General features: G+C 43.1%; 1 protein-coding gene across 17 annotated transcripts in view; it reads left to right on the top strand.

Annotated features, from left to right (window-relative positions):
- Positions 1-13,761, top strand: part of AKAP13 (A-kinase anchoring protein 13) — a 321,124-nt gene that overhangs the window by 72,061 nt on the left and 235,302 nt on the right. For all 17 annotated transcript variants that reach the window (XM_064569923.1, XM_064569924.1, XM_064569921.1 and 14 more), the window contains one exon: positions 10,841-10,884. In XM_064569923.1, coding sequence (XP_064425993.1) covers positions 10,852-10,884 — 33 coding nt within the window. In that variant the 5' untranslated portion in view covers positions 10,841-10,851. The remainder of the gene's footprint in view (positions 1-10,840; positions 10,885-13,761) is intronic.

The raw sequence follows: 13,761 nt of genomic DNA, 5'->3' as shown, positions 1-13,761 counted from the left end.
CCACGTTAGGTCGTCCAGCTCGGTCAGGTCTGCATGTGTGTGAGAGCCCACTTGCCTATATTTTTAGTCTTTCCAAATGGTTTATCATCACTTTAGCCCATTGGGTTGCTTGCTTTTTGGATGATAGAGGTTGGGAAGGATGAAGGAAGTAGAAAGGCTTGAATTTGGCAGTCTCTTTACCGGATATCTATTTTAACCCCCACTGAAGTTAATTTACATAAAGCCCAGCTGTGCATGAATTTTTCTAAAGTCAAAGTTTATTCTTATTACCATAGGGATAAGAATGTCAGCACTTGCTGAACTGATGGTCTTGCTCTCCTGTGCCTGGACCTCCTGGCAGCTTACAGTTCCGTTTCCTTGGGATACAGGATACAGCTGGCCCCAAACTTCTCACCTGGAATAGCCATTTGGAGTTTTCTTCTCTGTATAGATCTCTGCAAAGCGGCAGACGCCATTTTTATTTTTTATTTTTTTGCAGGAAACCACAAACCTGTGTTAAACAGCAAAAGAGAATTGATAATAACATGTGCGTGTGTTCTTCCCAGAGGTACCAACCATCATGTGAGAGCCTAGGTGTCGTGTTGAGCAGCTCTTCACCCTCCTTTCTGCTTTGAGGTTTTCCAGTTAGAGGATGCCGAATTCCCCCACTCTGGTCCCTATTACTTTTCTGGCCGATTAAGCAAATTGATCCAGGCTGGATTTCTTTCTTTCTTTTTTTTTTTTTTTTAAAGATTTTATTTATTTATTTGAGAGAGAGAGAATGAGAGACAGAGAGCATGAGAGGGAGGAGGGTCAGAGGGAGAAGCAGACTCCCTGCCGAGCAGGGAGCCCGATGTGGGACTCGATCCCGGGACTCCAGGATCATGACCTGAGCCGAAGGCAGTCGCTCAACCAACTGAGCCACCCAGGCGCCCCAGGCTGGATTTCTTAACACTTGGCAGGATCCATACTATCTTTGATGAGCTACTAGGTGAACCTTCTGGGACTAGACTGACTTGAGTTATTTTGGCTTTGATAGGTTGGTTTTTGTTCTTAAAGCTAGAGCTGCAGATCCTTTGCTTTCAAATGGGGCAGGAAAGCTGCTGATCAATTTCTGTCTCTGATGTTGATACCAAGTATGTTAGTATTTATTGCTCTCGCAGCACTGCGCCAGGTGCTCTGGCAGGAGTGGGGGTGGTGTGGCGGAAGACATCCACAATGTGCAGACTGGGAGAAACAAGGTCAGGAGAACAGGCGAGCACAGAAATGAAAGAGAAGAAAATGAAAGGAAAAAAGTGACTTATTGCTGACTGCTTGGGTTGGATTACCAGTAGTAATCCTGCTATCAGAATCAGCAGGGGTGGAGGGCATTATCATGAAGCACAGTGTAAGGACTGGACCTCGCACGGTGCACGCCAGCGGTGTGTGCAGGCCAGGGTGGAGGCTGTGGGGCAGGAGTGCTGGTAGGGCTGCATGGGCAAGCCACCGAACACTGGCGGGCGGCACCAGTCGGAGTGGTGGGGGAGCCTGGAGGGCTTCTGGGAGCTCACCAACAATAAAGGGCGTGTTTAGTAGAGCACCTCATCTGCTGGGCTCTACATGTCCCTCCTGGATACCCTCCCTTTAGAATTGGGGATCAGCACAGTGATGGCTGTGGTCCATGGGTCGTGGGAGTTGCATATGATGTGAGGTCAGTGCGCACAGCTAATCCGGTCATTCATATCGGGCGGTAGGGACAGGGACTTACCGAGTGTTTCCTTACTCCTTACTACTGTGTTAAACATTTTACACACATCTTTTATTCTTATTTTTACCCATTTTACAGATGAAAATAAAGCTTGGCAGTTAAGTAGCTTGTCCACGATCACAGAGCCAGAAGTGCCAGAGTTTGTCTGTCTCCTTCTCTGAATTATATTGGCATTTTCATTTTTATCCTTATGTTCTTCTACAGGGGGTTGTTAATGAATTCTTAAACGCTAGCAGATTGTCTCTAATCTAGCAGTCATCCGTTCCTTTAATATCTTCATTATTCATCAAAGTAGCTTACAGAGACTTAGTGTAAAATAAATATGATATATATATGAATATATATATGTTTTTTTTCCTTTTTGAGAGAGAGAGCAGGGTGGGTGGGGAGGGGGAGAGGGAGAGAGAATCTTAAGCAGGCTCCATGCGGAGCGCGATGCCCGATGTGGGGCTCAGTCTCACGACCCTGAGATCATGACCTGAGCTGAAATGAAGAGTCGGATGCTCAACCGACTGAGCCACCCAGGTGCCCCAGACTTTTTTTTTTTTTTTTTTTTTTTACAGAGGAAATGTAGTGAGCTTAATCTTTCTGCTAGCAACTGATAGTCCCAAGCTGCCCATGTGTGTCTGTGGATGCAGGCTCTGAGCTTCTGAGCCCCAGGATGCAGAGCTCTACGTTTAAGCCCTGGAGGTTGGAAGCTCCACCGTAACTAAGACGGGTTAAATGTGTTTCCAAAATTGGGATCACGTCTTACTTTTAGGCTTTTCTCTCCTTTTTTGAGTCAGGGCAGATCTAAGTGCCCTCTCCTAGAACTCCCTAAAGAAAAGACATTAGTACCTTAAAGGATTGCTTACTACTGTGTAGGCAGAGAGGGAGCTGCAGAAGGAAAATAGTGTTTTGGGAAGGTTGAGTCAGAGGGGCAAGTGGAGCACGGAGAGATTTTCTCAAGGTGATAAGGCCCTGGCACTCGGGGCTACAAGCTGAGGCAGGTAGACCGGCAGTGACTCCCACTTGGGGAAGAAGGCTGGTGTGGGCTGCTTCTGAGACCCCCTTCTAATTATAAAGTCCTGTGGCCGACAGGATTTGGCTTAGGTTTGGGATGCGGACTCCAGGGCCCGCGGAACTTGACTGGGAAGCCAGCCATCGTGTGCTGCACCTCGGGGAAGCCGTGGGGGGAAGTGGGCCTTGCTGCCTGTGACCCACAACACGTACTTGCTTGGTGTGAGTTTAGGCTACGTGATTACAGACTTCTTCCAGTGCTACTTTTTGTGGATCTTTAAACCTGCAGTTGTGAAAGAATAGAAATTGGAGCTGAACTTAAAAAAAAAAAATAAAGGATAAGAAAAGTAAAAAACCAAACCAAAGACGTAGATTTGGTTGATGCCAATGTCATCATAAGGCTGTCAGGTCTTTAGGGTAGAGCGGGGTTGCGGTAGTTTGTCTGTTCTGTCTCCCTTCGTTGGCTTCTAAGGGTCAGGCATCTTTGAGGTGTGTGAATTTGCATGAGTGCCTCCCCCGCGTCCTCTCCCCCCTCGTCCCCTGCTTGCACTTCTCATTCTGATGAGTGCCCAGCAGCGCACGGTGCTGCCTTGTCCCTGTACTTGCAGCTCCTTCTGCTCTGTGCTTCCCCTGTGTCCACCGGGTGAGACTTGCCTCACGGTTGACCTCCTCCAGTAAATTGTGTCGGGGCCTCCACTTCCTAGCAAGTTTATCCTTCTTTCCTGACCCTTGTCACATTTTTATTATTGTGCTTACAATACTGTAATATCATGATCCGTTTACATCTGTCTGTCCCTTACTAAATTGGTAGGGGCCTTGGTATTATTTATCTCTGACACTCAGCAGCTCTTTGTACATGCAGTATTTTAGGGACTCGAAACATAAGGAGATTACCACCACTGAAAGTCTTTTTGTGCCCAGGCAGATACTATAAACATATGGAGAAGAAAAGGAGGCCCTAAGTATTGAAAAGTTAATGTGTATTCTCCTCTATGAATTTCGAAGTAAACTCCCGAGTATGAGAAGTCATAGAACTGATTTTTATTTTATTTTTTTTTAAAGATTTTATTTATTTATTTGATACACACACACAGAGGGAACACAAGCTGGGGGAGTGGGAGAGGGAGAAGCAGGCTCCCCACTGAGCAGGGAGCCTGATGTGGGGCTCGATCCCAAGACCCCGGGATCATGACCTGAGCTGAAGGCAGACGCTTAATGACTGAGCCACCCAGGCGCCCCCAGAACCGATTTTTAAATTAAATTTCTTTCATTATTGTTTTGGTAAGACTTGTTTATTCTGTGTTAATGACTTTGATTATTTGTGTGTGTGTTTTTCCTAAATTCAAGATCATTTTGCCTATTGGTTAAACCAGCACTGATAAATAATAAATGAGTGAATGTGGGTGTTAGTGTTTCGGGTGTTCGGGGTTTCTGTTTTAATCGGCTGTGTCCTTTTGTTTTACTGTGAGTGTTGCCCTGTGTTGGACTCTTCATTCTTATCCTCTCCTACCCTCCTGCCATGGGTCCCCTTTTCTCTATTACCCCAGTTGTGACCAGTGCTTTGCTTTTTCCTTGGTGATTTGTAGTAGTACTGTGTCATGAGATAGTGGGACACAGAAGCCTGGCTGTGTCACAAGAGAACCAGACATGTGTTCTGGGTCTCAACACCATTGTTTCCCAAAGTGTGGGCCATGATTCAAAAGCAGAAACATCACCAAGTCCGGTCTCCTGATTTGGACTCACTGATGGTGGAAGGGGGTGTGGGGGATGGGCAAGAATCTGTATTCTTTAACAAGGCCTCCAACTGATGCTTGGGTGCCCTAAAGTTTGAGAATCAGTGTTTAAAGCTAACTGCTCAATTATTAATTAATGCAACTTTAAACAGAAGAAGATAATTAGGCTCCTGTAAGATTTCCTCAGTCCCTTATTCAGGAAATGTATTTGGTACCTGTAGTAGTTTATATATACATATTTTGTAGAACTTGGCATCTGCAACAGGAAACGCCTGTTTGCTCTTTGTACCCTGCTTCTTGTCTATTATTCAGAATTCCCTGCTCCCACCCCCAATGAGTGCATAACATGTTTATAGCCACCAGCCCAGACTCCTTAGGAATGAAGGAAAGAGTCTTTGGATCCTGTTATTTTCCTTGAAGAGCAGGACACTGTTTTACAAGAATCCAGAGTATGCATTGTCATTTCCATGTTAACCCTCACCCCAAATTTTTGTGGGTTTTGAAGGATTTACTGTAGCTCAGTTTTAGCAGGGTCCCTGGCCATGGAGATTCACTGGAAGCACATTCAGCAGTGCAGGTGCCCTGCAGGGACAGATCCTCTATTTACACTTGGCTGAGTCTCAAGCAGCTGCCCTCTTCCTTTGGGGACTGGGGTTGGTTGTGAAGGTGGCTTGCACTTCTTTTCTTGTGGATTTGGAAGCTTCCCTGTTGTGAATGACAAAAACCATGTCAATTGAAGTGATAGGTTCAGCAGACCTGGACAGCTGGTCCTTAGGAAATGGCTTGAGGTCAAGAAGCTAACAGATTCGGAGTTTGCAGGTCTCTGTGTAATTCCTGATGCAGTGTTAGGCCTGTGATCTCCCTCCCTCCCTCCCGTTAGGGACGTTTCATTAAGAGTGGAGCACCTGTTAAAGGCTTCTTTAGTATAATATATGCGTATGGCTAAAGAATAGCAAGATTGATTTGTATTTACATACATATGGGTACAGGCATTCTTATTTTAATTGCTTCTCTAGGGAGCTTTAGTAAAGATTGTAGATTTCTTCAGTTTGCACATTTTGGAAAAGTGTCTTTTTATTTCCAGTTCAGTTGTGGCACATTGAATGACAGGGGACTTAAAAAAGGATGTGCTATGTATAATGTCTTCTTCCTGATTACAAAAGTAGTATCTGTTCATTGTCTGCATAGTTAGGATTAAGAAAAAGATAATTTAGGAATAAAAATTCCCTATAATTCTCAGAAATACGTATATTTAACATTTTGTTATTTGTTCCTCCAGATTCTTTTCTAGGGTTATTTTGTTATATCTTAGAATCGTGATTTACCCACCAATGTGTTTTTGCACAAATGTATATCTGGATACCTGACATCTTTTATTTTTTATTTTTATTTTATTTATTTATTTTTTAAAGATTTTATTTATTTGACACAGAGAGAGAGAGAGAGAGAGCACAAGTAGGCAGAGTGGCAGGCAGATGGAGAGGGAGAAACAGGCTCTCTGCTGAGCAGGGAGCCGGATGTGGGGCTCGATCCCAAGACCCCAGGATCATGACCTGAGCCGAAGGCAGCCGCTTAATGGACTGAGCCACCCAGGCGCCCCCTGACGCCTTTTATTTTGACCACTTAGAATTTTCCAGGTATTTTCCTTGGTAGTTTCCACTGAGACCCAGGAACTGCAAGAAAGATCTGTGTCTGGCAGTGTGCTTAAGCACCTCACTTGGATTCTCTCTTTTAATTCTTCCGACTCCATAGTGTAGGCAGGAATTTTTATGCTCTTACTGCACTTAAAGAGACTGAGGTTAGTCCACTTACTTGCTCAAGGTCATACAGTTAATCACTAGGGAACTTGGGATGGCCGCCCATGTAATTTGATTGCTGGTCTAGAGGATATTGTATAGCATGCTAGGACTTTTCTATGCTGAGAAGTCTTTTCTAGCTGAAAATATCTTTGAGACGTACAGAGCTGTTGAATGGGGACACCCTGCTTCTTTGGCTTATTAAGAGGTATTTTGTTAGCTTTTGGTCGGGAGTTGGCACTCGGGCACACTGGCTGAATCTAGTCCACTGCCCCTTTTGTGAAGAGAGTTTTATTGGAACATGGCCACACCCATTCGTTTACGCATTGCACCACAGAGCGTTATGACCCGCAAAGCCCCAGATATTTACCATCCAGCCCTTTTCAGAAAATGTTTGCTAGCCCCTGCTGTGGACACCGGCTATTATGAAGGCATGTCATCTTTGGTGGCTTCTGTGGTTTTGCATTCATTTGCTCAGGCACGCTGGTCTGTGGAAGTGTGTTCTGTCCCTTACTCTCCCCGCAAACCACCAAACACCTGTATCACTTCGTGCCTGAGTTTCCATGTGATCCTTAGGAGCTGCTGAGCTTCTTCACAATCCTTTGCAGGTGGTGTGACCTGCAGACAGTTCCAGAACTCTTGCCACTGTTAACCTGTGTCAGCACCACATGTCCCCACGCTGACCCATGCCACTGATGGTGTCTGCCCGGCCCCCTGCGAGGGAAAAGCTGATGAGCGTTTATTCTAAAGTGCAGGAAGAGGTCACAGCTCGGGTCTGCTTGCCTGTTCAGCAGCCCCCGAGAGCTGCCAGAGGATTGCAGAGAGAGCTGGACTGACATCACTGAGACCATTGCATTCAGGATGGAGGAGTCCTGCTTTGACATAGAGTGAATGTGTTACTTTTGTACAACAGTAAACTATTCCATTTGTTTTCTTTCAGCATTTTGCAATAAAATGGAAAATGTGAGAAGAATGAAAACACTTAATTACTGAGCTTGTTTTTATTCCTCACCCCGCAGATCTATGACTCATCAGAATTGTAGCTGGCTACTGCTGAGTGGAAGATTTGGTGAACATATTTGAAATCACATCAGTTATGTGTTTGAATTTTGATATTTCCATTTCATAGTCTTTAAAATGGGGTGCAACCTTTATAGTCCCACTGGGTCTGTCCTGTGTTGTACTTGGTGTTACATGAAAGAAGCCCATGTAAATGTGGACTTGGTTAAAGTCATTCTCTAGTTCCCGGGTAAGGAGGAAATTGTAGGGTTTTTCTCTCAAAATTTCTTGATGAAATCATTCATGGACATAGTGCATTTCTTTCATTTTCCTTTTGGGAAGTCTTGATCAAAAATCCATGGACAAAAGCAAAGACTTTCAATTGGGTCTTAGAGAATAAATTTGGTTTTTAAGTGTGTTTACTCTGACCCAGAGACTGCCTTCCTGCAATATGCTCCTTCCTTTAGAGCACCGTTCTCAAGTAAAGTGAGCTTACTTAAATGGATAAAGTAAGTTGTGCATTGTATGTAGCAAGTTTTCTGATGGCTTAGCATCAGAACTCTTGAGTTCTGTGTTTTGGGGCCAGTTTGGGAGTCTGGAACCCCTTCCACCTTTCTTATTCTCTTTGATTTTGGGGGATAAATGTCACCTCAGAGAGGCCTTCCCTCAGTACCATATGTAAAACATTTCCTGTTTCCTCTTTTTCATTTTTCTCCATGGAACTTATCACTGAAAACCACTTATTTTACTGCCGTATTGAAGTGTGTACTCCTACAGTAAACCCTTTGAAGGTTGGGAGTTTGTCTCTTCCTTCTGCACCTCCAGTGCCTCCGTGCAATGCCTGGCACATTGTTAGGTGCACAGCAGGAGTTGAGTGAACAAGGTCGGGGGAGTCTCTAGTCTTTGTAGAACAGGGGCTAGAGCTGGGACAGGTCAGTTTGTGGATTGAGTTCATTCAGGAGATCCTCTTATGATATGGGGGGAAAGCACATGTTTGAGCATTAGATGGGGTTCGATTCTGGGCTCTCTTCTTAAAGTTGGTAAATAACTTAGTCATTGAAAGACTCCATTTTTTTCCCCTAGTGAAATGGGGAAAATAATGTCTTTTTATGGGGGTTAAAAATAATATTGAATATAAAGCTCTGTCACTATTAGTCCCGTGTTTCCTCATGTGTGTCAGCATTGAAGAAGCTTAAAGCAGTCTGAATTTACCAATCTGTTGCCTCTGGGGTCATTGCCCTGATGACTTCTGACAGATTTATTCTTTGAACAGCCTCTGTTGCCAGCATAACAATGACCTGTCCCTTTGACCAGTGTAGGAGGACAGACACTTTGTCATTCCTCTTTAATCTTCCTATCAGAACAACTTGTATGGGTTCTGGCTTTGATGTATGTTTAGACGAGGTCATAATACCAAACAGTCGAGATGGCATCAGCCCCTCCTGAGAGCCCTGTGAGTTCCACCCGCTCTTCTAATCCAAACGCAGTGGGAGCCACTCAGATAGCTTGATGTTTGTGGTCCTTGCAGACGTGGTCAAGTTTCTTGGCAGATGAAGAACCATCAGAGGGCCAATAAGTCACTAGTGTGTCTCCCTAGATTTCTCCACTTGTTATGGATTACTGAAGTGCTAATTCCTGTTTCAGTTTCCACGGATACTTCTTGAGAGGAACACTTCAGAAGTTAGTTAAGGGAAATTGGTTTATAAAGTTGTAGGTTCTTTCAGTCCTTTGTCCCAGGCAAGTCTGGACAGGACTTGGAAAGCTGATTAAAAGGCTAGTGAGCACAGTGAGCTTAATTTTAAATTAAATGGATATTTAATGCATTGAGAAAAGTACTCAAGCGCTTCAGTCTTTTCCATCCATGCTTGCTGTTTGATTTGATGGGCTGGAAATCTTTCTTTTTCTACTAAAAGAGTTTGTTATTGCTACATTTCTCAAGCTTGGTTTTCACTGTGGATTTTTACAGGTGACTTTAGCACCTAAGGGTACAAAATCATTAAATGAAGGCAGGAAGGAAGAAGTGCCACAGAGTGGTCTGGGGAGTGGACCAGAGAATGAACAGGAGTGGTTGTGGAGGTGGTCGGTCAGAGTGGCGGAAGCCCCCCGGGCTGTCGGAAGCCCCCCGGGCTGTTGGCACAACACGCTGAAAAGCCAGTGGCTGGCAAGTGGTTTGGAGATGACTGGGTTTAGGAGCCCGATTACAGTTTTGGTTTTTGGTTTTTTCCCCCTAAGTGTGTGTTAACTGCTTTTTGGGTGAGCCTTGACCTTGGACATACACATACACAGCCTGACCGAACTGGCAGATCTGGGAGGATTCTGTTCCTTAGGTTACACGTGGTTGCTATGGCATTCACTGCTCTTTAAACATTTAGCCGTTGATAAGCTGCTGTTTGTGCTATTGGGATTTCAGTTCACTGTTAGTGAGGTTTTTGTAATCTGGTAGAACACAAAGAATGTGATTTCCTCTATTTTTTGCATGTGCGAATGACATTTCTGTACTGTTTTTATATTACTGGTTAGTTACTGTGCGCCTTAATTTAATCCATTTAACCTATTATGAGTAAGAAACTTCCTTAGATCAAATTATCATCAAGTCCCTTGGGTCTGCCTTTCTGACTCCTATGAGGCCAGGATCAGCTTATGCTCAAATTCAGGGTGTTTGGCAAAGGGCCTGCCATCCCAAGTCCACGATTCAGGACCGTGATATTTTAGCTTGAAGCTCCTGGTCAAATCACCAAGTTAAACCTTTGGGAGCATGCTGTTCTTGATATTTAGGAGTGTATTAGACAATCCTGTGAGTCTTCTTTAAGTTCTTCCTAAGATTTCTGTGAGAATTCATTTAGTGAAGATAACAGTCGGGAACCCAGCTATTATTTTTGAGGAGGACAACGCATAGTTGGTGGACCCCAGCTGTATCCTCCCTTCTCCGAGGGGAAGAGAGCACTCTGGTCCCCTGCGGTCCCTCCCCCCACACTCCCCAGTGAGGCTGGAGGAGGCTCTGGCTAAGCAGCACTTTGTAAATTTGGGGGATTATGTAAAAGTATAACTGAACATACACTGTTTTTGCTTTGGTAACTGCATTTAATATCCTGTTGGTTGTTGAAAATTCTCCTAGGACAGAGGAGCCTTTTGTGTTTATTTTTCAATCTGAAAGTCTCTCTCCCCAGGGCGCCTGGGTGGCTCAGTCGTTAAGCGTCTGCCTTCGGCTCAGGTCATGATCCCGGGGTTCTGGGATCGAGCCTCGCATTGGGCTCCCTGCTCGGCAGGAAGTCTGCTTCTCCCTCTCCCACTCCCCCTGCTTGTGTTCCTGTGTCTCTCTCTGTCAAATAAATAAATAAAATCTTAAAAAAAAAAAAAAAAAGGAAGTCTCTCTCCAGTTGAAAAGATTGAATCGGGGCTACAAGAAGTTTTGCAGTCCTTGACCTTCTGGCCTTCCCAAACCTCTCAGGAAAGCCAGGCGTCCAGTTATCTCAGACTTTTGATTGTGTTCATATGTCCGTACTCGACATACAGCACTTGTGGCTTTTATATTTTTTGGCGATGGCTTTTAATTTTATTCTCATTTATTTCTCCCTTTTCTGTTTCAGTGTCCTGGGTCATGAAACTTAATCCACAGCAAGCTCCATTATATGTGAGTAAATCGCGAGATTTCTTGTCATTTCATAATCATCTATGCTTTTTACTTGTTATGAGAAAACTCAGAAATGCTCTCCTGTGATTATCACAGGAATTTTTAACCATCTACACAAGTAGCGTACTTCAGAAGTTGAATTTGATTGGGTAAATGCTAAATGACTCACGCATGCCTGGCCCTGAGCTGAGAACAAAGAATAGCTGTAAGATGTGTGAGGTGAATTGGTCAGGTGGTAAGAGGCACCTGTGAACAGTGTCATGGCCCAGCCTGCAGAGTGATGCCGAGGCTGGCTGCTTAATTTCACCATCAGCACATTTTCTGTAAAAGTGGTGTGGGGATCTTCCTACTGCCGTTGAGTTACCCTGTGTTGCAACTAGGTGGCACTCTGTCATTGGCGAGAGTGCTGTTTGCTTTAGGACTCGGGGTGGAAGCTGGTATATCATCTCCTGAGAGTGAGGGAACTCTCAGATGAAGTGGATAAATCAATGAATCAAGGCTGGAAAAGGTAAAGTGTAGGTGACTCTCTCTCTCTCTCTTTTTTAAATTACTGTGAGAATGCATTAGCTGCATGAGGGTGGTGAGGGGTCCTTTTAGGGGTGTGGATAGTTAGAGCTTCCAGAGGCCAGTGGATATTGGATTGGTATGATCTGGAGAGAGAGAGGAAAATGTCTTTGATGGGACAGGTCCTTGAAGATGAAGAAGCATTTGGTCAAGACCTAAGGCAGATGGTAGAGGGATGAGGGGCAGTGAGCGTGGTATTCAGTGCATGGTGGGAGGGTGGGCAGTGGAAAGTCTGGCCCAGCTGCATTTGTGTTGAGGAGTAATGAGAGATGAGTCTGAAAAGGTTATCGAAGGTTAGCTATGAAGGCAAACAAAGATGTGGGGACCACTGAGGAGCCTTTGATGGGTTTTATTTTAAAATCTGCTGTTCATTTTATGCATTTATTTATTTTAGACCATGCCATGTTAGTGATAGTCCTATTACACCTTTCTAGCATAGGACATTCATGTGATCACTCTTCTGCACAGATGATTTTTATGTTAAATGTAACCCATAAAGAAAAATATATGCGTTCTTATAAGGTATTTTATGTATTTATTTTCTTTCCAGACTACTTGGAGAAAATTTATTATCTTCAACAGTGGGTTTGCACATGAACTGGATACCTTAGACTTTTAAAAACAGCTTTTATTGAGATATAATTCACACACCATAAAACTCACACATTTAAAGTCTACGATTCAGTGGTTTTTAGTATATTCACAGTTGTGTAATCATAACCATCATCTAACTTAAGAAGATTTTCATCATCCCGAAAAGAAACGCCATACCTATTAGTAGTACTCACCATTCCCTGTCTTTTCCCAGCCCCTGGCAACCATTTGTCTACTTTCTGCCTTTATGGAGTTACATATGCTGGAAATTGCACATAAATGGAATCATACATCATATGGCCTTTTGTGACTGGCTTCTTTCACATAGCAGAAAGTGTTTAAGGTGCATGTTAGAGCAAGTATCAGTACTGTGTTCCTTTTTATTGATGGACAATACTCCGTTGTATGGCTGCGCCATGTTTTATTTCTCCATTCATCAGTTGATGGGCATTTGGCCTGTTTCCACTTTTTGGATATTATTATTAATGCTGCTGTGAGCAGCAGTTTTTGGGTAGGCTTATGTTTTCATTTTTCTTGGGTTTGGATTTAAGAGTACAATTGCTTGCTGACATTGATGACACTCTGTTTAACATTTTGAGGAATTGCCATGCTGTTTCCTCAGTGGCTGCCCCGTTTTACATGCTCACCACCAGTGTTGAGGGTCTCGGTTTCTCCATACTCTTGCCAGTGTTTGCTGTTATCTGACTTTTGGATTGTTGCCATCCTAGTGGGTGTGAAAGGATAACTCTTCATGGTTTTGTTTTGAATTTCCCTAAAGGCTAATGATTGTGAGCATCTTTTTAGGTGCTTTTGGCTATATATGTGTCTTTGAGGAAATGTCTGTTCAGATTCCTTGCTTATTTTTAGGTTGGGTTTTTTTTTTTATTGTTTAGCTTTAAGTGTTCTTTATATATCCTGGATTCAAGTCCCTTATCAGATGTATGGCTTGCAACAACTTTCTCCCATTATAAGGTTATCATATCATTTTGTTGATGGCAGTCTTTGAAGCACGAAAGTTTTTAATTTTGGTGATGTCCAGTTTGCCTGTTATTTGTTTTACTGTTTATACTTCTGGTATCATGTCTGTGAAGGCTTTGCCTAACTCAAGATCACAAAAAATGAACCTCTCCGTTTTCCTCTAGGAGTTTATAGTTTAAGCCCTTACACTGAAGTGAAAAGTACATTTTTTTTGTATGCTGTAAGGGAGGGTTCTAACTTCATTTTTTCACATGTGGACATCTAGCTGTCCCAGCACCATTTGTTGAAAAGACTTTTCTTTCCACATTGAATTTTCTTGGGCACCCTTGTTGAAAATGTATCATAAATGTAAGGAATTACTTCTGGATTGTTAATTCTCTTCCTTTCCTTTAGGTCATCTTTAATTTCTTTTAAGAATGATTTATCGTTTTCAGTGTACAAACCTTGTACCTTTGTGAAATTTATTTCTAAGTATTTTAATTATTTTTGATGCTATTGCAAATTATATTGTTTTCTTAATTTCATTTTCAAATTGTTCATTGCTAGTATATAGAGATATAGTTGATTTTTGTGTATTGATCTTATAACCTATAGTTTCACTGAACCTGTTTATTTGTTAATTTTTTTAGTGGACCCCTTAGATTTTTCTGTATATAGATCATGTCCTTTGAAAATACAGATAGCTTTCTTGCTTTTTAATCTGAATGCCTTTAATTTTTCTTGCCTAATTGTCCCAAGGAG

Source organism: Mirounga angustirostris, unplaced genomic scaffold (genome assembly GCF_029215605.1).
Source record: "Mirounga angustirostris isolate CCGP_5_RB_7025 unplaced genomic scaffold, mMirAng1.0.hap1 SCAF_9, whole genome shotgun sequence".
NCBI classification, from domain to species: Eukaryota; Metazoa; Chordata; class Mammalia; order Carnivora; family Phocidae; genus Mirounga; species Mirounga angustirostris.
Note: the sequence above shows the minus strand (reverse complement) of the source record. Positions and strands in the feature narration are given on the sequence as shown.